Here is a 23,522-nt window from a genome sequence, read left to right as displayed (position 1 = left end):
CGCCAGCTGAACGTACTTGACTCTCCCTCGTGTTTCCCGTTTGGTCTACCAGGCGACGGCGTGCTCCTGCGCAGGTCCTGTGTAAGCAAACCCTCCCGTTGGCGTGCACATTGTACAGGCGAGCGTCGAGGGCCGCACCTAAGCGGCAAACGATTCGGATCATTTCTCTATCAACCTCGTCGCTTTTCTCCTCGGCCCGTAGCTCTTCTCTGCACCTGTAGCTTGATGGCGAGCTGTGTGCCAAGTCGTTCAGCAATACAGTCCCAACGGCCATGCCGGCAGGTACAGTCCAACTCGGGCAATCGCGCTCGATCTGCATTATGACATCAGAACCACACAACTGCATATACTTGTGCGGACTCACATAGACCGATTCGAAGATGGGTATAAATGTACATGCAGGATATCACGCAGACAAGCGTTGTGTTGCGGCGTACGCGCATGCACACCGTGTTGTCCCGTTCGACGTCACTGATCAGGGAAACGTGCAAATCATGTCGCACTCGAGGGATCGGACGTCAGCGGCCGGGGTGCCATTTCTTGCGAGCCCACGAAGTTGATCTTCCACAGAGCAACCTCCTCCAGATGGGGAAAGGCGCAGTGGTCCGCAACGGCTGTGAGATGTTGTGGAACGTAAGTACACGCCGAACGCCTCAGCGTGCGGACGGACTTACAGTGCGAGAGGTGATCGAAACACGCGCAACGAAGTCATCCACAGATGGGGATCGGATTCCGGGGGCCAGATGAACAAGTGAGAGGAAACGTTGCTGGATGAACCGTCTGTCCTTCCGTACTCGCTTGTGAACGGCCAACGTGTCTAGATCGAACGCCTTGACCCCGAGCACGGCCATGAGACCCTCCTTCGCGCGCGGTGCGGCGAGAGACATCTTGGCTAGCTTTTGCATAGCTCCCGCGGTTACGAATCTCGATGGCGCGATACAGGTTGGGCATAGCTTGAAGATACCAAGCCGTGCAGACCCGCGCAGCAATTGGGAGTGCTGATTGCTCCATCTCGTTGATGATAAGCCCAAAGACATCGAGCAGTATGCGGGAGAATATAGCTACAGACAGTGGGCGTGAAGAGTCGAATGCCTATGCAAGTGTTCGTGAGATAGGTATACACGAGTGAAGGGAGATAACTGGCAAACGAACCAATAACGCAACTCTCAAAGGCCGAGATACGAGTAGAGGGGGATGCACTGGTGAACAAAGCTATAGCAAGTACTGATCAGACCTACGCGACGGAATGAAACAGAAGATGGATGTACTGACCTTTGGCTCGTGTCTGGGGTACATCTGCCTAGCGCCGTAGAGGATGCAGAGTCAACGGGAGTGACAGTGAGGGTATGGATTAGAAGAGCGGGGAGCCTCGACGACGCCCCGAGGCTATGTTACTATGAGTGACAAGCCTCAGGCCCGGAGTTCGTATAGTTGTACTCGTGGGTTTGACGAACCGCACGCCGGCGGCTGCAGTGGGTCGTGGCAGCGGCCCATACATTCGTCGATACACTGTAGACTGAGATGGCGATAAACCTGGGATAAACGCTGATCAGCTCGAGCCGCTACGGCCAATGCAGTGCCCTAACCTCAAAACTAGTCTTGGGCGAGACGCTTCCCGGTACGTCTGCACTAAACACGTTTGAGTTGCCTCTCGCCCAACGGCGCAGCCTGTCGTTGTGCGACGATTGATTGACATAATCGATGTGACGAGCAGCGTTGAGCCGCAGTCGCAGCCGTACAGGCTAGTGGGTCAATGTCGGTATGTATGCGAACGAAGCACAGAAGATTCACTGACCGGGTACAGAAGTGATCCCGGATAATGACTGGCTGTGTCGAGCGGCGTGTCAGCCGACGCGGTATGTCGCGAGGACTGGGGCGGTCATGTAGGGCATGAGGCCGCTGAAGTATGCATACGGACTAGACGGTATGAAGATCACGACGGGTTTGGACGCATGGTGTTGGCTCTCGCAGTCTCCGTCCTTGTACATGCAGAACCTCGACCATGAGTTGTATATCCACCAATGTTAGGCGCAGCCATTGAGGCGTGTTTAGCTCAGGACGCACAAGACCATTTCAGGGTAGAAATACAGCGCGTACTGAGGGTCTGAGACCATGGTCAGCCTACGGCCAACTAAGCACGATGTGGTGACGCACCTGAACGACAGCGCAGTGGACTCCATCCATATCGTCAATCTCATTGCTGGGCTCGCTCGTCCGAGGGAGGTAGAGCACTGGCAGGGACCTGTAAGCCTGTCTAGGACAAGCGCGTAGACTGCGACGGCTTTCTTGGGTTGTATGCGGCAGGATTCTCATCTTCCCAGCAAAGCTTCGAGCCTTCGACTGTAGACAGCTACTAGGAGTCGACGGGGATCCGAAAAGATGGAGGGAAGGATGCCAGCGGACGCGTCAGCTGGGCGTGCGTGATACGAAGCTCCAGGATTCGACAAGAGACAAAGGTTATATATACTTATTACTGTGAGGTCGCGCGCAATGTTCGCCGTCGGTGGAGGTCGATGGACAAGTCCAACGCCGATCGCGGAGCAGACGCGCCAGCGACGGCGCCCGTTAGTGTTGCGGACAAGCCGAGTTCAACTCGCGAACTCACTCGACTTGATGATCAAGTTCGCAAAACTCGGCTTACTTGTTGCGCAAGTCAAGTCGGCGAGTTGACTCTGGAGTTGGGGCTCCATATCTTACTAATTTTCTCACGCACCATAACGGGACACCATCGCCCGCGCCCTTGCGCGGCCCGACGCGATCGATCCAAATGGCAAACGCGACTTCAAATCGTCGAGACTGCGTCTCCCGCTGCGTCTCCCGTCGAGTTCTCCGCCACCCTGCTGTACGCGAATGTTTCATGCACTTCTGCGGCTCTCGCTCTGCACTGCAAGGACCCTGGGCCCATGTACGCGATTCGTCAAGCCGTTGGATTGTGGGTTCTTGCGCGACGGTGTGGTGTGTGTTGCCGGTGGATGTGTTTGAGGGAGGACGCGATGCGCGAACTGTACAGTACCCTAGGTATCAGCTGAGTACCCGCCGTATGTTCTTCTGAGTATATATACTCGTTGCAAACACGCTATTATCCTGTTCGACTGGACTTGATGCCTGCCGACTGCACTTGCGGCGACCCTCTGGACTGCCGCTGCCGTGTCTCGAGTGCGAGTTCATCATTCCTCTCTCAGCCATCCTATACCACGCAGAGCCAAGGTACTCTTCCACCACAGCACTTCCAGCAGTTTCACTCGCCACCAGGCTATCCTCCATTATCTGGCTACCCGCAAAACTATGTCCATCCTTATGCAGCTCATCAAGGAACTGGGCCAACTGCGGCGGTCACAGATGGTGGTGCACCCTTCTATGCATATCCCGGGTACGGTTATCACGCTTTCCCACCTCCTCCACCCTTTCCGCCGCAAGCTACTTCGTATGTCCCGTTCCCGCAGGTGCCGCCTGATAGTTCCGGGCCGCCACCGGCAGCTGCAACAAACACCAAGTCAAAAGGTACTCGCGGCGGTACGTCAACACGGAAGCGCAAGAGCACGACCACTGCTACGAACGATGTGAACAAACGGACGTGTACTATGAATGTCGCGCCCGAGTCGTCAGCAACTTCGGGCCCGCATCAGGAAAAAGGAATTTCGGGCATAGCGGCCCCCCTACGTACATCGCCAGGATAGGCGCTATACGCATCATAGCCACTGGCGCCCACTATACAGTCGTCCATAGCTCACCATAGACAAGCGTAGGTAGCTGATAGTGATTCATAGGCATTCCTTACAGTAGATAGTGAACCGTTGCAGCTGTATTCTGGGTTATGCTGTAGTACTACTGATATTTTGATTGTCAAGTTTGTAGACTCTGTCGGCAGTGTCGCGCCACGAGCTTCAAATCCACTGACTTCATCACTGTTTGTCCATCTCTGTAAAGTGTGACTCATGTGTTATATGGTGAACCCGGTATACTATGTACATGTTTGAGGTGAGACTAGGTAGTATGTACTAGACACTACAAATGTCGATCCACGCTCTGCGCGGCACCGAGTCGGACCACCGACAATCTGAGGACGGCCTCCTCAATTGTGTTCCATCACCGAGACTTCTTCAGTGTCCAGGGGCCTGACGACGGCGCAGGCGCAGCGAACACCTTGACGATCATCGCACCAGTCTTCTGGGAGTGCACCTCGAACTTCGATCACGTCTGTTGCGTTTGGGCTTCTCCTGTAATCTCGGGATCGACCCCTGCTCGGACCCGCATCACTCTGGGGCATGGCACGGGTCGGAGTAGGGTGAGCCGTCCTTGCATTGGTTAAGGAACGCTACGCACCGTGAGCCGTCTCTGACGCGGCCGTCTGCGCGAAGTTGTGTTACGGCGCGGACATCCGGTACGTGCTTGAGGGCACCTTGTACGGCGTGTCCGATGTACGTCTGCGTGCCCGTGTGCAACATCCGCGCTTCAGGCGAGCTGTCCTGCCGCTTCTCGTAGATGGGGACACGGTCAAGCCCGGCATGGGCGGGCTCGTGAGCGGCGAGTTAGTGAGCACTTTGAAGGGCAAGTGGAACGTGCGGGCGGCGGCGGGGCGCACGGGGATGGTGCGCAAGACCGACCGTGTGAGTTTCGGGAGGGCACGGAAGGTAGACACGGTGGGCCGGGACGTCGGTAGGGCTGCTTGGGTGAGCGGAGGTACGGTGAGGCGTAGGCAATAGAGGTGGTGGAGGTGAAGGGCGAGGTCGTCAAGGCTCTCGCACTTCTGTGAAGGCGATGTGATAGATACTGGTCAGTACAGAGCACGGAAAACGCACCCGTCAACGGTGATTGGCCCGCCACAGAGGAGCGATGCTACGGTCGGCGCATCACAGGGGCGTGGTCGGCTCGGGCGCGAGCAATTCGTGTGGCTTGAAGCGAGTGCGGGTGGGCGAGTGTGGATGGGCGAGTGCGACGCAGACACTGACAGCAGAGTCGCAGACGCCGCTGGACACGCGAGGGTTGTGGCGGGCACAGGAGCGCAGACAGCGACGGCGAGGTTGCTGAGGGGGTGTGAGGGTAGTGACACCAGGCTGACACAGCGCAAGCAGCGAGCGCAAAGCTCGAAGCGCTCACACCGCATCAGGATTTCGTGCAATTCCTCTGAGGGCCCTGTCAGGGGCTTCATAAGCACTCAGAACGCTTCATTTCGCATCAGAACAGCTCATATGGCCAGACCTCAAGGTGTCGGATTTTTGTGAATTGTTGTTGTCAGACAGAATTTTCAGAGAGCATCAGACAGTGTCAGAGTGGTCCAGAGTGGTCAGACAACACGTCAGAGGCGTCAGACTCTCAGTGATTCCAGATGACATATGCTCAAAACGATATATTTCTGTCACTACAGGGGAATACAGGTTTGGTTTCGGCACGCTCATACACGTCGTGCGTTGGTGCACGACGGGTACTCTTGGGACATGCGACGAGCTACCCCGGTCCGTGCCTCCCTCAGCCTCAGGACCTTGGTTGTTGTATCCGTCACCTTCTGCATGCTTCTGCCTGTGCGGATGTGTTCGAACTTCGCGTCCACGCCCGCGTTACGATCGTCGCTGCGACCTGAGTGCACTGGCAACGGTTCAATCGTGAGACGACAAGGAGGGTACTCACGCAACATACACTTGCGACAGCCTGGCGGGATGGGTCCGAGGGCATGCAGGCACCAAATGCGCATACGGATGCGTATGCGAAAGACACAGCGGGTACCACCAATGGCGTGGTCACGGCATGTTGGTTGTATGTGCATGATACTGGCGGTCGGCGGGGGAGCACGAGCAGACGACCAGCGAGAGCGGCGGGCGGCGGTGGCAGCCATGCGGGCATAGCGTACGGCCAGCGACACATGCGCCAAGGCCGCTCTGTGTTAACAAGGTTGTTGGCGTCCAGAGGGTTGCACGATCGCTGCACATGCACGCGTGGCATGAGGTCCAAGACCACTTCCCGAAGAAGGCACGCATCCAGCAGGCCCAGCTATTCGCCTGCTTGTCGAGACATGACAACGTCTGAGGAACGCAAGGCACCCGAGAACTCATTCGTCATCCCCGCGCTTAGGAACACAGACTGGCGCAAACTCGCGAAGAAGTGCAAGGCGCTGTACGTCCCGCCGCAGTCCGCCGTGGCGGGCGCAGACGAGAGCGTCAGCGGCCTTGGCACGCGCGACGCGATCAACACGGGCTCGCAGCTGTCCGGTTTGCAGGTCATCAAGCGAGTGACGGTCGAGGAGGACGAGGGCTCCATCTGATCTACCCTGCCCGCGGACTGACTGCAACTGAGAGTGCAAAGAAGGAAGAAGAGACGGAGGACGCGCGCGCCCTCCGTGCTATCCACCGCGAACGGCGACGACCCAGATGCACCCCACATCGACACCATCACGCTCGCCACGCCCGCGCCGAGCGAAGACGATGTGTACAAGCAGCCGCTGGCAATGGTTCGACTGCGCTCGTCAGGCAAGGTTGCGAGACGACAAGGAGGGCACTCACGCGATTGCTCTGCCTCCTAGCCACAGCATCTGTGCGCATCACTGGAGCCCGTTGCGGCTGCTGGGCCATGCAATCGTGGGGCGCGTGGCGGGTCGATTCGGGCTTTCCGGTGCATGCTTACCGGGCTTGAGTTCACAAGTCTTTGTCACTCATCTTCACCACACTCGTTTCTTCTCGTATACACACGCATCGGGTCCGTCTCCCTCACGTTAGTCTTCGCCAGGTTGTCCTGGATGATATCTTTGTTTGGTTAGTCTGCGGGTCAAGCGGACAAGGGAGGTGCACTCACTGAAGTTGCTGGCTCGCTGGCCGCGCATTCTCCACAGACCTCTGGCGATGCTCTCGGTGCCGCGTTGCTGGAGCTCTTGGCGGCTGCTAGGCCACGCAATCCGAGTCGTGGGCGCGCGGCAGGTCGATCCACGTGCTGACATGTCTTGCATCGGGGTAGGCGGCAGGAAGAATGGGCGAAGCGGAGGTGAGACGGCGATGAGGGTTCTGAGGTCAAGTGTAGACGTGTGGTGAAGTGCGACGAGAGGACGGTGGCAAGCGCGCGTCAGTTGCGTGTCGTGGCTGAGGCGCTTAGCACTTCAGCTGCGCCTGCGAGTCGTGACTCACAGCCTCCACCGTCGTCTCACTCAGCCCCAGCCGCCGTCGGACTACCCCACCCACTCTACAGCTCGACGCTCAAGCCCGACACTGCAAGTAGGACCTGTGCGAAACACGACGGGGATGCGAGGGTGGTAGAGACAGAGGATTTGGGGCGCGGCAGGGACAATACAGGTAAGTGCAAACACTCAATATTTGCTGAGTTACCCTGTCTTTGCAGGCAACGAGTGAACGTCATGCATGTTCGTTCACTCCTGTTGCTGACTCGCGCAGCCAATCGCTCATGTATACCACGCTCCTGCACAATCGCCCACTCGCGCACCCATTCGTCGTCTGGCCGCCGCCCACCTACCCGCCCCTCAGACCTACCCGCCCCTCAGATCTACCTCAGACCTCTGACCTATCCTGCAGCGCCTCCGCCTCCGCCGGCCGACAGCAAGAGCATGCGCGAGCGCGGTTTCGCCGCTGCTGCACTTCATGCAGACTTGGACGTCTCGCTGTGCGGCCACGCGGACTTGGAGCACGACACTCTCGCCGCCCTGCTGTTGAGCAGGCTCTCCGCGATTGCCTACGCCTGCGCACTAAGGCTGGACTCGCTCAACATGTGCATGACGCCCGCAGGGCAGCTCCGCTTCGACAAGATGAGCACCCTCGTTCGTATCCCATGGCCCGATCCGTTCCCGTTTGCAATCGGCGCGATGGGTGTCTTCAAATCGCCCATCCCCTTCGAGTCGCACAATCCCTCCCTCTAGTGCGTCGTCTCCGCGCGTTGTGCGCATTCCGCCCCACGCGCGGAACATCATCCTCAACCGCTTCCTCTGCGGCACGCCCCATAACTCCGACAGGGCCAAGGCGGCGCCGCGCTGGACAAGTGACACGCGTAGTTTTGGACGTACGAGCGCGGGTCGAGAGCAAGCGCGGGGAGTAGGGATAGGATAGTAGGATGTGCAAGACTACCAGGTAAGCCTGTCGCTGCCCAATCTTCTGTTCGCGCCGCTCCCTGCTCGCTCTCGTAGCGCGTCCTCGAACGCACCCTGGGCTCGTACAAAACCCATGTTCGTGTTATCAAACACAGGTCACATCGATTACGACAAGACCACGTTGACCAGCCATCACCAAGGTTCTCGCTGAGCAGGGTGGTGCGCAGTTCAGGGACTACTCTGATCATATCGACAACCCGCTCATCACGCCGTTCCTTGCGATGCAGTCCGCGCGTCCGTCGTGCCACGCCCCCGCGCGGATGCGCTCCCGGACATGTGCCTCCTCCTCGCGGCGCAAAGCGGCGAGCTGCGCGTTCTGCACGGCGTGGTCGTGCCGCTGCCGGTGCGTCGTGTTCACGCGCCTGATGCCCGTGCCGACGACCTCGAGGATCTGCTTGAGCTGGTCGGTGAGCACCCGCCTGCATGCCGCGCTCTGATAGGTGGATGTATATGTCATTATAGTAGTCTTTAAATCCATTTCATCTGTGCCAATTTACACGGAGGGGTTGTTTCTTGATGAAATGTGTGATATGTGCTGTCTGATGTACTGTGCTACTGACACTGTCTGAGACTATCTGAGGTGAAATGAGAAGATCTGACAACCTGTGATGTCTGGAGTGGCCTGAAGCTCTGAAGCTCTGAAGCTCTCTGAAGGCCGACCTTCAGAGGCACATACCGTCAGAAATTGCACACTTTCCTGATGCGGGATCCTCCGACGTGCATCACGTGTGCGCTGCCAGCATTGCAAAATCCCCTCGCACACCTTCGTCGTTCGAGCAGTGAGCACCTCTCCTGCTTCAAATTCCCTCACTCCTCTGATGACCACCCCGCTTCTACAATACACCCCGCGAGCCCGTCTTCAAGAGACGTGCTCGTGACGTGGCACGCAGTACGCGCGACCACGTCCGCATTAGTCGCCACGCGCTCGAACAGTGCACCTCCAACGGCCACACAGGGCTCCAGCGACGCAACAAGAGCTTCGCTGGAGCCACGGAGAGGGTAGTGGGGTACGGAGGGAGGGATGAAACGGCCAGTAGGGCCATACAACAGGTGAGTCGCCCCACACCGTCCCTCTCAGCTTGCCCAGCGTCTCCTCCCGCCGTGGCTGCGCGTCCCGTCCCTCTTGCTCCCGGCCTCCTCGCGCTCGGCGCGCACACGCTCGGGGACGCACTCGATCCACGCGGGCGCAACATCCACACGTGGTCCGCGCAGGGCTCGCGTAACCCTGCTGAATGACGTCTCAACTTCTGGCGTGGCGCGGGCAACGACTGCGTCAGGCTGCCGGGCCCCAAGGGCGAGGTACAGGTGCGCACGCTGTATGGATTCGTGCCTATGGATGTTGCGCGGTAACGGCCGGTACTCACAGTATGATGGTTTGGCGGTGTATGTGGCGAGCAAGGGCAGAAGGGTCCCAACGGAGCCAGAGCTCAGGACACGTACTAAGTCGGTTACGAGGAGGGTGCAAATATGGGCTTCACCAAGTGGTGCCCCATGCCGTAAGCGATACCAACTACTCTTCTCTGCGTAGTAAGCTGAACAGTTGTGTAGTGCGACGACCGCAAAAAGGGCGGCCGGGATTCCAATGGCGGTGTCTGGGAGTAGACGTCAACGCTCTTCGACACGCACAAGTGGTTCGTGGGCATGACCATCTTCCGGGGTAATGTACGGTGTTACATCTACTGTAGCTCGTTGACTAACTGTGTCTTCAATAGCTACTCCTCTGACTTCTGTGACTGAAGCACCAAGTTGTGGTGAGTACCATTTCCCCTATGCTCCATCACACACAGGCCCGCATGCCTCGCCGCCTATGTATCATTACTTCATGCAGCAGATGAGATGGGCAAGCAGGCGGGCAGATGTGAGCAAAGGGTGAGTGGATGAGCGATGAGCGAGCAGCTGGCTTTTCATATAGTAAATATAGTAGCCTTTGTATCCAATGTCTCTAGAATCAAGTGAATGAATACCTGTTTCTCATGAATGATACTCGTATGATATAAGGGGTGAATACAAGAGATATGGCTTCCTATAGCCCGAATATAATGAGCTATGTGATATGGTTGCTGTGCTATGGCCTGCTATGTGAGATGGCTGCCTGGCTATGGCATGCTATGTAATGCTATACAGTATGAGGTGGCTGCTATGACATGCTATAAAATAGGGGGTTTGCAATGGCACTATGAGTGCTACATTGTCTACATTTCTCAACATAGTGATTATCTTTTTTCCTGATGCGGGTACTGCTGCAAGCAGCTCTAACGTGGACGGCAGTCAGGTCCGAACCGCTACACATTGCGGCGTCGGCCCGGTTGATGGAGGGTTGGAGTCGAGCGAGCCCTCTGCTGAGGGTTCGGCGTCCTCGTGGAGCTTGGGCAACATTGGTCCAACCGCAGTCAACTCACCGTTGACGACCTTTGGCCTCAACTCACGGAAAAGGGATGACACTAACAGTGCAACAGCCACTGATGTATGGTTTTTCTGCCGTGAGCTCAAGGTCAATGCAAGGCCTGAGACAAAGCCTGAGAACGAGCAGCCGTTGCATCAGAAGCCGAAGACCGAATTCATTGGTTGTCGGCTCTGCGAGTAGTAAGTCCATTGCTTTGCGTTGAGCATTGAACAAGGCTAAAAATCTCTGTTAGTCCGAAGTGGCAAACCTGGCGCAATACCAACGGAATTACGACCACCGTGCGGCGGCATCTTGTCGCGGAGCTAGGTCTGACGCGACTAGAAACAGAACTGACAACAGAAATACTTGACCTCAAGGTGTTGGACCGAGGTCAACAACAGTCTAGACAGCGTAGAACGCAATGACTAGCAACTCCAAGTTAGTTACATTGCACTCTACTTAGTACAATGTGAAGTGCTTACCTAGCAACTCCAAGAGGACGAGCTGGAGTGCTAGGCAGCGTACAGGACCCTATATATACTGGCTAAGTTGAGGGCAGGTCTACCTACGCTGGATCCGAGAACTGAGGTCATGTGTACGTATGAGTCAGAACGAGTCAGAACGAGTCAGGTGGCTAGGCGCTGCCGCAGGGCACATGATAAGTTACATCAGCAAAGCCACATGATGAACAAGTCACAAGACAAACCCTAGCACGTGATGTGTCACGTGACTAGTCAGAAAGCCGTTCCAGGCGAAGTCTACTGTACAGCGTATCGTACAAGTCCATAGAAAATGAGCAAAAATAGGATAAAACAAAGCAAAAATACGGGGCCTCCGTGTCATACCATGACACATCTTGAGCGTATGCACGGTGATCTCTACGGCCCGACCGTTAAGACCTTGGGTCTCAAGCATGCGAACGATCACCAACATTCCAAATCGGGCAAAGTAGATGAAGCGGAGGTGTTCTCCGTTGGTGAATGGGTCAAGAAGCTTGTACGTTTCATTGTCGTCGATGATCAGGTAAAACCTGGCTTGCTCCATGTCTCTGTGTGGTACTGAAATGGTGCCAGGCCATCAGTCTCGTTGATTGCCCAGAATTCCGCGAACTCCTTCTCTTCGGACCAGGGCCAGACAAATTGACAGACACTGATATTCCTCACCGTGACAAGCTTAAGGACGAGATTGTCAAGATGTACAGAGAAATATACAGTAGAATTGTTCTTGATGCACAGGTAAGCTCTGATCTACATTCCGTGCTATAGTCGTGTTGCATCATTGAATATAGAACGCTCTCGGTCGCGTGTCATTCACTGCTGATGTCTGGGATGATCCGACATTCCGGGCATTCATGGCTGTCACAGTGCACTACTGTACTAGGGACGAGAACCTTAGGCTTCGCATCCAGTCAAAGCTCCTCGCGTTTCGATTGGTTGAGGGATCCCATGATGGTCGAAATCTTTCCAAGGTTTTCCTAGGTATTGTCAAGGAAGCAAAGCTCGAAAAGAAGGTGGGTTTGTGCTTCTCCCAAATCCTTATCTTCGTATTAAATTGTAGTCGTCGTGGTTAGATCGGCTCAATCACGATGGACAACGTGTCATCCAATAAAAAGAAGATGACATTTCTCCAGGACGAACTCAACAAGGCGGGTATTGCGTTTGATGCCGACGGTAATCGTGTATGGTATGTTTGATCACTTTGCATGCCAATCACAGAGCTACATAATTGGAGTTTTGACAGTTGCTTCCCTCACGGCATTAACCGTGCATGCCAGGCCGTGACAGACGAGCTTGAGAAAAATCCATATGAGCCTGTGTACGCGCTTGCCTCGGCACCTGGAGTCACTGAGGAATTCAAAGAATCCTGCATGCGGTATGCTGATGCACTCGGTAGCAAGCCAATCAGTAGTGTTCGGACAGTGGTCGTTGCAGCGCGACGATCTGGCCCGAGGCGCGAGGAGCTTCAGCGCGTCATCAAGATGGGCAACCAGTCGAACTTGTGGGGTACTCTTGAAAACCCGGTAGTGCTTCCTGAGGTCCAACTGCTCCGTGATGTGGACACGCGGTGGTCGTCAATGTATAATATGATAAGCCGCATGCTTAACTTGTACCCTGTGAGTGACACTCTATGTCCGGTGCTTCTCGGCTCATATACCCTCTATAGGCCGTCCGACATTTGATACTGAAAGACACCCTTGGAGACATCGCCGATTTGACAGATGACGAGCTCAACGTTCTCGTTGACATCCATCAGGTATTCTCGGCCCCGAACGCAGCGCAGGAGTTGCTATCTGCGGAAAAGACGCCTACCCTTTGTATGGCGTTACCCGTTTACACCGACCTGATGGACGTCTGGGAAGAACAGGCCCGGACGATCCCGGAACTACAGCATTACATCAAAATGGGCATCGACCGGGTGCAGAAGTATGTCAACATTGCCCGAACCAGTCGGATTTATGCATTAGCAATGAGTACATCTGTCTGCACGTTACAGTAGTTGTCGCGGCTCTCTGACAACACATCATGCACCAGTAATCAACCCCACTGACAAAATGACGTGGATCAACGCGCACTGGACAGTACAACAAGCCGCCGATGCGAAGAAGTGGATGGTTGATGCCGTATGTAGAGTACCCAGCTCATGACACGTTGTACTAATATCAACAACTTTACATCAGATGGCCGCATTCGCAACATCCAAACGTCATGCAAGCAAGCAGACGAACCCTCCCCCGAGTCCTTCCGGGCGCGCAGGTACTACATCGAAAGCTGCGCAGGCACAGGTGTCTGGCGTGCATCGCCTGCGCGCCATCAAAAGCTTGCCGCGGCGGTCCAAGACACTCCCACTAGCAGCAAGCATTACCTCCCCGAGTCCCTCTGCCGTCTCTCGTAGCTGCAGCGAGTCATCAGCTACCAGTACCGCCCCAGGACCACAATCGAGAGAAGCTAGTGTACCATTGCTAGCGCAAACAAACAGCGAGTCACCTGCTCCGAGTCTGCAGCCACCTTCAAGTTCACCTGTGTTGAAGAAAGAGGTTTTAGGCTTAGTAAGCCCAGTGGCAGTGAAGGACTAATGAGTGAGTGAACAGACCAGTCCCAAAGGGAAGATCCTATGCTGGCAGGCAGAGGAGAGGACGAAGGATCGTTATCATTACAGGGCAAACCAGCCCAGTATATATACACATTTGATACAGGTCACATGCTGTATCAGTGGTTCATCAGTAAGCACTAAGTCCGAGGTTTTGGGGATATGAGTAAGCTGGTAAGCAGCATGAGTAAGCCAAAACTCGGAGTTTGATGTGGAGAGATACATGAAACGTGATGGAACATCAGGAATAATATGAGACATGATGGAACATCAAAGAGTGATATAAGACGTGATGGGACATCAAGGAATGATATGGAACGTCATGGAACATCAAGGAATGTCGTGGAATATCATGGAATGATCCAGACTAAAGTCACATGATGTGATCTAGGCAAAGTCCATCAAAGAACGTATGTAATCTGACATCGCAGAATATAAGTCCATATCCGTACATAACTGATAAGATAAGAACACTGAAAACTCGGAAGTTCAACAACCTGCGGAAATTGCTGCGCTTGAAGCTGACGCAGTGATCCGCGACCGTACCATTGCGGAAAATGAGCTTGATCGGTATCTCACCGTGCCCCTGGTTCGTTCCGAAGATCGCGCAGTTGACCTTGTTGCATGGTGGGAGGTACGCCCTTGCTAATACTCTATGTCTATCACAGTAATTGCTCATAAAGTCGTCGTAGGGTCACGAGAACGAATTCCCGCTGATGTTCCGGGTCGCGCTTGACGTGTTACCTGTACAGGCATCCGCTGTGCCTTGCGAACGAATGTTCTCAGGAAGCAAGCAGACGATTACTGTGCAAAGGATCAATCTCTCACCCGAGATGCTCGAAATCCTGCAGGTGGAGAAATTCGAATTCAAGGGCGACCGTTTAGACTTCACGGAGGACACCCTTGCGAAGCCCGAGGACTACAGTTTGGAGGCACCGACGGCGTCTGCGGTTCAGGAGCTCATTGCGCTGGGGCGATTTGATGAACTGCGCGATCTGTATCGTAACCAGGAACTTAGGCAGAAATAGCTTCTAATTGCATCGTCATTCAAGTCGCTCAGTATTACATTCAAGTCTTTGTATACTTTACGAGCCCTTACCACCGCGACGAACTTCGATACGGCCGCGCACACAATCGTGCAGACCGTTGCTTGAATCTGATTGGCCAGTGAACGTGAGAATCACTGTACAGTTGTGGCACCTGGCTTGTAAGCCAACTCCTTAGCTTACTCGGCGGCAACTCGAAATTCGAGTTGTGATCGAGTTTGCTAACTCGGCTTAGCTTGACTCAACTTGCCGCAACACTAGCGCCCGTGGTCATGCCGAGATTCGTCCGGGCAGATCCTTGCGCACGAGTCTCCCGGATCTCAGATCTCAGCACCGGCCCGCCAGCGCGACGACCACTTTCCGACTGGTTCTTGCTGTCTCCGTGCTGCTATTCGTAACGCTAAGTGTTCTCTCTCGACCAGCCTCAAGCCGTCTCGCTGCCACGACTCTCTCGGACCCCTACGGCTTCAAGCTTCATCCATGCGCTCCCCCTCGCCCCCGGGCGCGCAATGTCGCGTCGGGCGTGCATCTCGGGCGACCACCGGTTCGAACACCCCGGCCTCTTCCTCGCTCTGTTGCCGTACAAGCCACTCGCGTCGCTCGACCTGTTCACGTCCTCAATGAACAACGTCTCACAGCTCAATGGGGAGAAAGACTCCCAGGACCCCGGCCTTCGAAGTTGTCACCCTCCGAAGGCAGCAGCGAGAGTGCGGAGACCCCGCAAGGTGACCTCGACGTCGCTCTCGAGCTTGTCTATGCTCTACTGCTCCCGATCTTGTTGCGCGTGCAGAGAGCTCCACCGCGCGCCGCGCAATTGACAAACGAGATGGGCGATGTCCTACAGGTAAGTCAGCAAAAGCGGACTAACGTATTAATCACAGGGATCGCTTGCCCAGATCCAGAGTGATGAATGAGTCCTCACGGGAACCCAAAGTCTGCGCATGCAAGCCAGGTGCACATAGGGTATAGAGGAAGGGGCTGCTTCCTCGCGATGTTGCGCGGACTTGGAATCGTGCAGGTTCGCGTCCGCGCAGTGTACATCACATTGACACATTGCAATACATTCAGAGTCTCCAAAGACTCTAGGTTTCCAAGGAACCCCGCTCGCCGCATGCCGTCACGCTCGACCTGTCTTTGTAGTGCCTTGCTCATCTCCACCTCGCGATTGAGCCTTTCGATCCCGCCGTCACTTCGCCGCACATGCAACACGGTCGCCCGCCATTCATGCGTGTGTAGCTCTGATGTGTGTGATTAGTGCGGGTCGCACCCATGAACTGCCTGTGCCTATTCTAAGCACGGTCACGGTAGTACCGGAGATCCACTGGACGCGCTTGGGACGCGCAGGCAATCATGTTCACGCGAGGCCGGTCTGTACGTCGTGTCATTGTCCTGTTGGAGATGCCCAGCAGTCAACGTTTCAACACTCTCCTCACTTGGCCGCGACGCACCTACTCGCGCGCGATCCTTGGCAACAGAGTTTCACAATTTGTCTCTGTCGGATGCGTTCGTGCTGAACGATGGATAGGTCGTGTTGATCATCCCGTTCAATTTCCTTGGGCTTCTGGTCGACTCACGCCTTGCATGGTGTAGTACGACACCTTCATGTGCGCATATGGTGCCCTCCGAGTCCGCGTTGGTCTCCTCCACGGGCGACTTGGAGAGAGGCTCTCCACGCGGATCGCCCCAGTCATGGGTCATCACGAGCATCGTCTGCTTGTTCCCAAAGAGCTGCGTACCCCAGTGGAAACGCTTGCACGGACCTCAACGAAACCAGTGCTCACCGAGGGCCGTTCACGCGGAGAAGGGCGGGGCAGGCGCGGTGCGTGCAACATCAGCCGCAAGGGTGCGTCCGCCTCTGCCATTGCCATTTTGTGTGTGGTGCCTAACGTCATCACAACGTTCTCGCAGACACGGAATAGAGGTCGTGCCGCGCACCGCTAAGATAATGTTCACTCTGTCGAGGAAGCTTACGCCAGAGGGTGCAAGACGAGCGAGCTACGTCCGAGCGCCAGAAACCATGAACGGCATGATTCATCGACAACATCCTCGGGAAGCTCGACGTACTTGAGCGGGAAGAAGGGATGCTGTAGGTGGAAGGGCTCTACCGTGGTGAGTAGTGAGGAAGAGTTCGTGAGTACCCTCGTGTGCAAACGCTATCCAAGCCAAATTATGACCACTGCCCAGTGCGACCACAGCCGGATCGAAGAGTGCGCGGCGGCCCTTACGAAGGTCGCCAGGTGAAGTGGAAGCATGCGTGCGAGTAGGAGGAGGAGGAAGATGAGGAGGGCGAGCCCGAGGACAAAGCGGAGTGGATGGACGTCGGTCGGGCCCAGGACTGCCGACGCTAAACAAGCGGGAAAAGGCAAAGTTGTCAAGCACGGTCGTGGTGAAGAGCCAGCAGGAGCGAGGCCGAGTCGACGCTTGGCTGGTATGCGCGATGGTGCAGTATGTATTGCGCTTTCTATGCTCGTTATGCTCGTGCTGACCATGCCTTGTCATTTGGCCAGCATGAACAGCTACGAATTTGTGGGATCTTGGCCGGAGGAGACTGAATATGCTCGTAAAGGAGGGCGAGCTGCATCGCGTGCAAGGTCAAGATCTTCCATGTTTCCACCAGCACTTAAGTATCTCGATCAGGGTCTATATAGTACACATGTGTATGCGTTGTAATGTGAACACCTCCACACCAGCCCGTCCAGCCGAATTCGCCAATGTGCAGTCCGTCATAGCAGCAGGGCTGAGTCCTCAGATGCACGATCTGCAGAATCATACCGCATGAGAGCTTCAGGGCGCGAACAATACTGTAGGACTTACCATGTCCGCCATTTTACGCCGAGCCCCAACACTCTGTCCATGTCGAGCCATGCGCGAACTGGCGGAGGTCGAGACGAACGGGATGTACGCCTATGACTGCAGTCATGCGAGGCCACAACAAGCCAGTGCGATATCCTGGGGGAATCCAAAGAAAGAGCTCTTCATGAGGGCCGACGATCCATCCGTCGTACCCCCTATCGAACTCCGCAACATGCGACTCCCAGAGATCGACAAGGGAGGGTGAATCGGATCCCGTTACGATCTTGGGTGCATGCGATGCCCCGACGGTCACGTCCCAGATACGGACAGTCTTGTCCCCTGAACCAGTTGCGATGTGCTGAGCGTCTGGCGAGAATGCGACTGACCACACCGTATCCGTGTGTCCTGTGAGAGGCGGTAGGACCAGAGCACCTGTCTGAGCATCCCAGACGCGAACCGTTCCGTCATAAAACGCGGACGCGAGGTGCTTTCCGTCGGGCGAGAACGCGAGTGACGTCACCGTGTGTGTGTGGTCCATGCATGACTGCTCGATATGGGTATTCCAAATGCGAACACGCACCGAATAATCGGAGCTATACGCAAGGAGCTTGCCATCGGGCGACAACGCGATGCAATCCCCACCCCGTTTGTCTACCTTGAGCAGCGGCCCAACACGGGTACCAGTGTCTGTCTCCCAAACCTGAATGGTGTCATCGTAGAAGGAGGCTGCAACGAGCCTGCCATCCAGCGAGAACGTGGTGGATTTCAACGTGTCTTGGGATGACATGTCGATGTCCACGATGTGGGCGCCCGTCGCCGATTCGACAATCTCCAACTTCTCCCACCCAAACTGAAGTGCGACTCGCTTGCCGTCCGGCGAGAGCGCGAATTCCCACATACCATACTTTTCCCAGTATCCATTGGGTGACCATTCACCAGGGTTGCTCGCCGCCTCCACGTCCCACACGTTGATTGCAGGGCCACGATGATCGTCATCGTCGTCGTCCTCCGAGGCCGAGTCGGGGCAAGTTGAATAAGACACAAGATTTATCTTGTTGTCGTCCACCAAGAATGCGATGGCCTTTGGCCAGTGACCACATTCATGACCTCGTCCCAGCAGCGGCTCTCCGACTGCAGCGCCCGTATCTGCATCCCAGACACGAACAGTTCCGTCGCACGATGCAGATGCAACCTGTCTGCCGTCCGGCGAGAATGCGACCGACCCCACTGCGTCAGTGTGCCCGGGCGGCTCGCCAATTGAAACTGCGTCCCCTGTAGTAGTCTGGGCTACATCCCAGATACAGATGTCCCCGTCATCCGAGGTGGATGCAAGGAGGTGACCATCCGGCGAGAAGACGACCGATTCGGTCGAGCTTGTATGTCCCTTCAGCACCCGATGAACACCAAGTCTGCCATGCTCGAACGACCAGACGCGAACCGTGGTATCAGCCGACCCGGACGCAACGAACTTGCCATCCGGCGAGAATGCGAGCGAGCATACTGTCATTGTGTGTCCATTGAGCGGCTGTCCGATTGCATCACCAGTCTCCGCGTCCCTGGCATGGATAGCACCCCCGAGTTCCCCGTACACAACGAATGCGCTGTCTGGTGAGAAGACGGCTGAATTCACGTCTGCGAATTCTTCTACAATTGCAGCGCCAGTCTCTGCGTCCCACAAGGTCAACTTTCCAAGGCCAAGATTGTCACGGGGATATGTCGCAGCGATGCGCTTGTAATCGGGCGCGAATGCAATCAATGAAAGCCAGCCTTTGAGCGCCGATCCTGCCAGTTCAAGCGGTTGGCCGATGGGGTCACCCGTGGCTGCGTCCCATTTACAAATGACCGAGTCACGGCCTTCCGCCATTGTGATACCGGCTGCGGCGACGCACTTGCCATCGGGCGAGAACACAACCAAGCTTACGGATGTGGCATCCGTAGGTACTTTGAGCGACCGTCCAATGGGGTGATCCAATGTAGTGTCCCAGACACAGCCAGTACTCTCGGACCAGGATACAGCGCGAGATCCGTCCGGTGAGAGCGCGAGGCGAGAATGCGGAATGTCAGGTCCCTGCTGCGGCTGGCCAATTGACTCCCCTGTCCTTGCATCCCAGCGGCAGAGGTTGTCATCTGCAGCAGACAGGATGTAGCTGCTGTCAGCTGAGAAGGCTAGCGCTCGCCAATGTGGTAACTGTGATGTCCAGCGGCGATGCTCGTGTATCTCCAGGAGGGGTAATGGTGTGAGCCGTTCCGCAGTATCCACCTTCAATCGACGCTCCAGTAGAGCGAGATATACCTGGCTGATCTGCGACTTTGGAGGTGTGAACGCAAGAGCCGAGATGTATATATGTGGTGCACTGTCGTGAATCGGCATCCCAAAGCGAATGAGGAAGTCATTCGCGTCCAGCAGAAGCCGCAGACATCGTGACACGTCCGCGTTTTCCGTGTTTTGTCTGGTTTGCTGGGTGTGGGCTCAACATGTATCCACAGGACGGCATGCAAAGGGACACACCTGTTCCCGAAGCCAGACCTCCAGCCTCATGATCAGTGAAGACGCTACATTTGTGTAGTTACAAACACTCAACACCTCCAGCCAGTATAGGAACTTGTTTTCGAAGAAAGCCAAGACATCCTGAGTCGCTCGTTCCTCCGAGACGGACGACATGGTCAGGTGTTCGATCCAGAATCGACACGCGTAAACGAGATACGAAGGGAGCTCTCGACGCGACGGCTGCTTTGCATTGCTGGCGTACGATGTGCTACACCCCGACACGTTGAAGAACAGGCCAGTCTCCATGATCTTGTTACACCCGAGGAAAAGGTCGCGATGTGTCGCTCCAGTGTCTGCCGCCCATCGCTTTGATCCAGACCGCGTCCGTGTAGTGAGATAGTCTGGGAAGGAAGCATGGTATGTTGTCAGGAGACCGTGTTCCTCGTCATGGTCGGGGACGTTGATCACGGAATGCAAAGCGACGAGTGCATAGCGGACCTGGTCAGGGGTGAGGCATAGCAAGTGCGCTAATTCGGGGACAGAGAGGGGATTGCGCGCGCAGACGACTGCGTGTAAGCACCGCAGAACCCTCGTCGACTGGTCGCCATTCAAGCGCTGAAGAGCTTGGCCAAGGATGTAGTCGTACATTTCATCAATACCAGTGGGGGGATGATCTGCATGCGGAGCAACCAGTTCACGTAGCCGCTCCTGCGGAGGCTCTGGTACGTCACGCGCTTTGATGTATTTGCATGCCGTGGCCGCATAGATGAACAGACCCTGCGAGCGGTCCACAAGAATCTTGATGTCCTCGGGAGACAACTGAACATCTTCAAAATCGGACAGTTCTGCCGTCAGAGATATACGGATGTCTTCGTCAACAATATCGCGCTCGATGTCACGCAGCCGTAGATGTCGCGAGCCTGGCTGCCTGAACATGGTCCTGATGTGATGCTCGGGCCGGCTAGTTATGAAGAACTTGAGAGGCAGCTGGCGTCCGTGTTTTACGATGACCTTCAGCAGGTTTTCTGTCGCATCCGCGTCATCGCATTCATCAAGACCATCCACGACGACAACTGGCACTGGACCCACTGCAGTGAACGCGGCAGTCGCTGGATCGGAGATCAGAAGACGAAACTGCTCCTCGATGTTCGCACTGGCAGCGAGCGGGTTCTCTCGCAGCACCTTGACGACCTCATCCGCGAATGAGGGTGAAGACAGTGATAGGAGGTACGCAAGTGTCCGAAAGATGGACCGCACATCCCGCTGCTCGGCCTTGCGGCGAGAGCAGAAAAAACTAGCACCCAGGCGGCCTGCGTGATTCCACGAAGCGCACAACGTCTTCGCAATAGTGCTCTTCCCAGATCCCGCGACTCCGTTCAGGAAGAAGATCGACGGTACATCCTCGCCCTCGTTGCATGCTGCCCAAGTAAAGACGTCTTCGAGGAGCTGAATGCGGGTGTCCGTGGTACAGAAGGGGATGTCTATCGCATCGTAGCGGGCCGACTCACTCCCAGACAGCTTGTCCAGGTAATCTAAAGGTTCCATGAATTAGAGCAAGCCAAAGTGAGGAAGGGCTGATGGCGACTGACCAAACTGGATCCGGCTGGCTGAGTTTGCATGCGATGACTGATTAAGCCTACGCAACTCTTCCAATGCCGCAATCTGGCGTACGTTGACTAACAACTGCATCCTTGTGAGCAAAGTCGTCGTATATTCAGGCTGAAACGAACCTACAAGGAAAAGGTCCGTGGCATCCCCAACAGCACGGAACTGTCGTTCAACTTCGTCGACGTCGGCTGGCGCAAGAACTATGCGTTTGCTAATCTTGCGATCCTGTTTCTTTTGTACGATTTCCTCCACTGCGTTGAGTTCGCTGTGGACATCTGTTGAGTCTAATCATAGAGCGCACACAAGTTCTACGCTACGTACTCCGCGACCTTGTCCAGGTACTTCATCATCTCGCCCTGACGGCCTGAGTCCAAAGATCGATACATCTCAACCACCTCCGTCACGAGGGAGACTTTCTCTGTGATGCGCTTGAACTTTTCATGCACATCGACAACCGTCTGATCAAACAAAGTCAACAGATGCTGTGGTCTACTGCATGCTGACGTACCTCGACCAAGTCGAGGATTCCCAGCAGACCTCCCACGGCTGACTTGAGAGGGGGAAAGACGTCGGCGGCCCTCTCCGTGATCTGCAGCGCGCTTTTGAACACAGCTAGGCCTATCATGGCCCTACTGGGGGACTCATACGTTGCAGGGGGTTCGACGCCCTCGCCTGGATCGGCAGGTTGGTCGCCTGAGCTGGGAGCGTCGGAATCGGAGGCGCCCGCTGGGAGGCGGACATCTGAATGCTCGAGCAGCGAGTCTGCTTGGGAGTGCACTGCCTGCGAACTGAACTGTCTTCGGAATGGGCTTGTCGACCTCGGCATATGTAGGGACGGCGAGGAACCTCCCCGACACAGGAGCGACATGAGGCGATGAAATCCCTTGCTCGCAGGTCTTGACTTGTGCTCAGGCGTAGAGGAGGGCTGTCGCCGAAAAGACTTGAAGATGTTCTTCTTAGGCCTCTTAGCCATGGCGACTGAGGAGGGAAAGCGAGACTACACGGGAGAGGGTAACGGCGACGGTGAGAGTCAGGGAGAGACCTGCGCGGCAACTTCGACGATGGTGCGTGCTGATAACGACTTGTGAGCAGAGATCAAAGAGTGCTTCCGAGGACAAACAACACGAGGCCTATAACGTGTGGTGCGGAATCGGCTACCCTTGTTATGGTGACTGGCGAGCCACATCTCGGCACGTTCTACCAGCGCAGGTGAACGTTGTTCTCTGCCTTGTACCCGACACTCGCTACAGCGAAACGCGCACACGACTACGAGCATTGGAGAAAGCAGCAAGCGTCTAGTAACGAAGGAGCAGAAGCTCCAAAATCAAGCTGCCTTGTAGACGCCGGGTGCCCAACTGCTATTCCCAGTAATGGCCTGGAACACAGTCACACGCCATAGGCCGTACGGCTGGGAGGTAGCTCCGACCGCAGGAGTACCGCGAAGACTCTTAGACAGCATGTCTGCCTCTTCGACGTTACCTGCCAACCCCGGCGCATACACGCAATCGGCATGAGCTCACCTAGATAACGCCAGCCGAGCATACTCGACTCTCTCTCGTTTTCACAGTTGGTCTACCAGGCGACGGCGTGCTCCTGCGCAGGTGCTGTGTTAGCAACCCCTTCCGTTGGCGTACAAATAGGACAGTCGAGAGGTGACGACCGCACCTAAGCAGCAGACGATTCAGAGCACCTCTCTCAGCCTCGTCGCTTTTCTCCTCGGTCCGTAGCTCTTCTCTGCGCCTGCAGCTTGAAGACGCGCCGCGAGCCGAGTCGTTCAGCGGCACAGTCCCGATCGCCATGCCGGCAGATACAGTCGAACTCAGACAGGCACGCGCTCGATCTATATCATGTCATCAGAACCGTACAACTGCAAATCCTTGTGCGGGCTCACATAGACCGGCCAGAAGTCTGAATGTACATGCGGGATATCGCGCAGACAAGCGTTGTGCTGCAGCGTACGCGCATGCACACCGTGTTGTCCCGTTCGACGTCACTGATCAGGGAAACATGCAAACCATGTCGAATTCGATCGAAGGC

General features: G+C 55.8%; 6 protein-coding genes across 6 annotated transcripts; 3 read left to right on the top strand and 3 right to left on the bottom strand.

Annotated features, from left to right (window-relative positions):
• Positions 1-431: 431 nt before the first annotated feature.
• Positions 432-1,742, bottom strand: C8Q71DRAFT_767364 (uncharacterized protein). The gene is made up of 6 exons (XM_047924218.1): positions 1,587-1,742; positions 1,273-1,533; positions 1,153-1,212; positions 1,070-1,092; positions 675-1,011; positions 432-614 (listed from the first exon to the last, which is right to left on the bottom strand). The coding sequence occupies exons 2-6, from the start codon at positions 1,294-1,296 to the stop codon at positions 519-521; spliced, it is 540 nt and encodes a 179-aa protein (XP_047777403.1). The 5' UTR covers positions 1,297-1,533; positions 1,587-1,742; the 3' UTR covers positions 432-518.
• Positions 1,743-5,332: 3,590 nt separating this feature from the next.
• C8Q71DRAFT_131552 (uncharacterized protein) lies at positions 5,333-6,437 on the top strand. The gene has a single exon (XM_047916482.1). The coding sequence runs from the start codon at positions 5,669-5,671 to the stop codon at positions 6,254-6,256; it is 588 nt and encodes a 195-aa protein (XP_047777402.1). The 5' UTR covers positions 5,333-5,668; the 3' UTR covers positions 6,257-6,437.
• A 625-nt stretch (positions 6,438-7,062) lies between these two features.
• Positions 7,063-8,226, top strand: C8Q71DRAFT_131623 (uncharacterized protein). The gene is made up of 2 exons (XM_047916484.1): positions 7,063-8,060; positions 8,221-8,226. The coding sequence occupies exon 1, from the start codon at positions 7,384-7,386 to the stop codon at positions 8,026-8,028; it is 645 nt and encodes a 214-aa protein (XP_047777401.1). The 5' UTR covers positions 7,063-7,383; the 3' UTR covers positions 8,029-8,060; positions 8,221-8,226.
• Positions 8,227-8,264: 38 nt separating this feature from the next.
• Positions 8,265-8,513, bottom strand: C8Q71DRAFT_767348 (uncharacterized protein; the record flags this gene model as incomplete). Its single annotated transcript, XM_047924217.1, has 1 exon — positions 8,265-8,513. A coding segment is annotated over one exon (249 nt), but the record flags the coding sequence as incomplete, so codon positions are not given.
• Positions 8,514-14,974: 6,461 nt separating this feature from the next.
• Positions 14,975-15,510, top strand: C8Q71DRAFT_908746 (uncharacterized protein; the record flags this gene model as incomplete). The annotated part of the gene is made up of 3 exons (XM_047929006.1): positions 14,975-15,321; positions 15,387-15,440; positions 15,478-15,510. Coding segments are annotated over 3 exons (427 nt in total), but the record flags the coding sequence as incomplete, so codon positions are not given.
• A 1,913-nt stretch (positions 15,511-17,423) lies between these two features.
• Positions 17,424-22,458, bottom strand: C8Q71DRAFT_859257 (uncharacterized protein; the record flags this gene model as incomplete). The annotated part of the gene is made up of 6 exons (XM_047927607.1): positions 17,424-19,847; positions 19,899-21,409; positions 21,467-21,560; positions 21,612-21,750; positions 21,807-21,943; positions 21,994-22,458. 6 exons carry the CDS (start codon positions 22,456-22,458, stop codon positions 17,424-17,426), a joined length of 4,770 nt encoding a protein of 1,589 aa, XP_047777398.1.
• Positions 22,459-23,522: the final 1,064 nt, after the last annotated feature.

This window comes from Rhodofomes roseus, assembly GCF_022264815.1.
Source record: "Rhodofomes roseus strain CIRM-BRFM 1785 chromosome Unknown C8Q71scaffold_14, whole genome shotgun sequence".
Lineage (NCBI taxonomy): Eukaryota > Fungi > Basidiomycota > Agaricomycetes > Polyporales > Fomitopsidaceae > Rhodofomes > Rhodofomes roseus.
Note: the sequence above shows the minus strand (reverse complement) of the source record. Positions and strands in the feature narration are given on the sequence as shown.

Bases quoted from the DNA above. Each gene is read 5' to 3' on its own strand.
- C8Q71DRAFT_767364 (XM_047924218.1), bottom strand. From the start codon at position 1,296: ATGTACCCCAGACACGAGCCAAAG. The intron at 1,213-1,272 runs GTCAGTACATCC...TACTTGCTATAG, and splicing joins ACCCCAGACACGAGCCAAAG to CTTTGTTCACCAGTGCATCC. The intron at 615-674 runs GTAAGTCCGTCC...AACATCTCACAG, and splicing joins TTTCGATCACCTCTCGCACT to CCGTTGCGGACCACTGCGCC.
- C8Q71DRAFT_131552 (XM_047916482.1), top strand. From the start codon at position 5,669: ATGCAGGCACCAAATGCGCATACGGATGCGTATGCGAAAGACACAGCG.
- C8Q71DRAFT_131623 (XM_047916484.1), top strand. From the start codon at position 7,384: ATGTATACCACGCTCCTGCACAATCGCCCACTCGCGCACCCATTCGTC.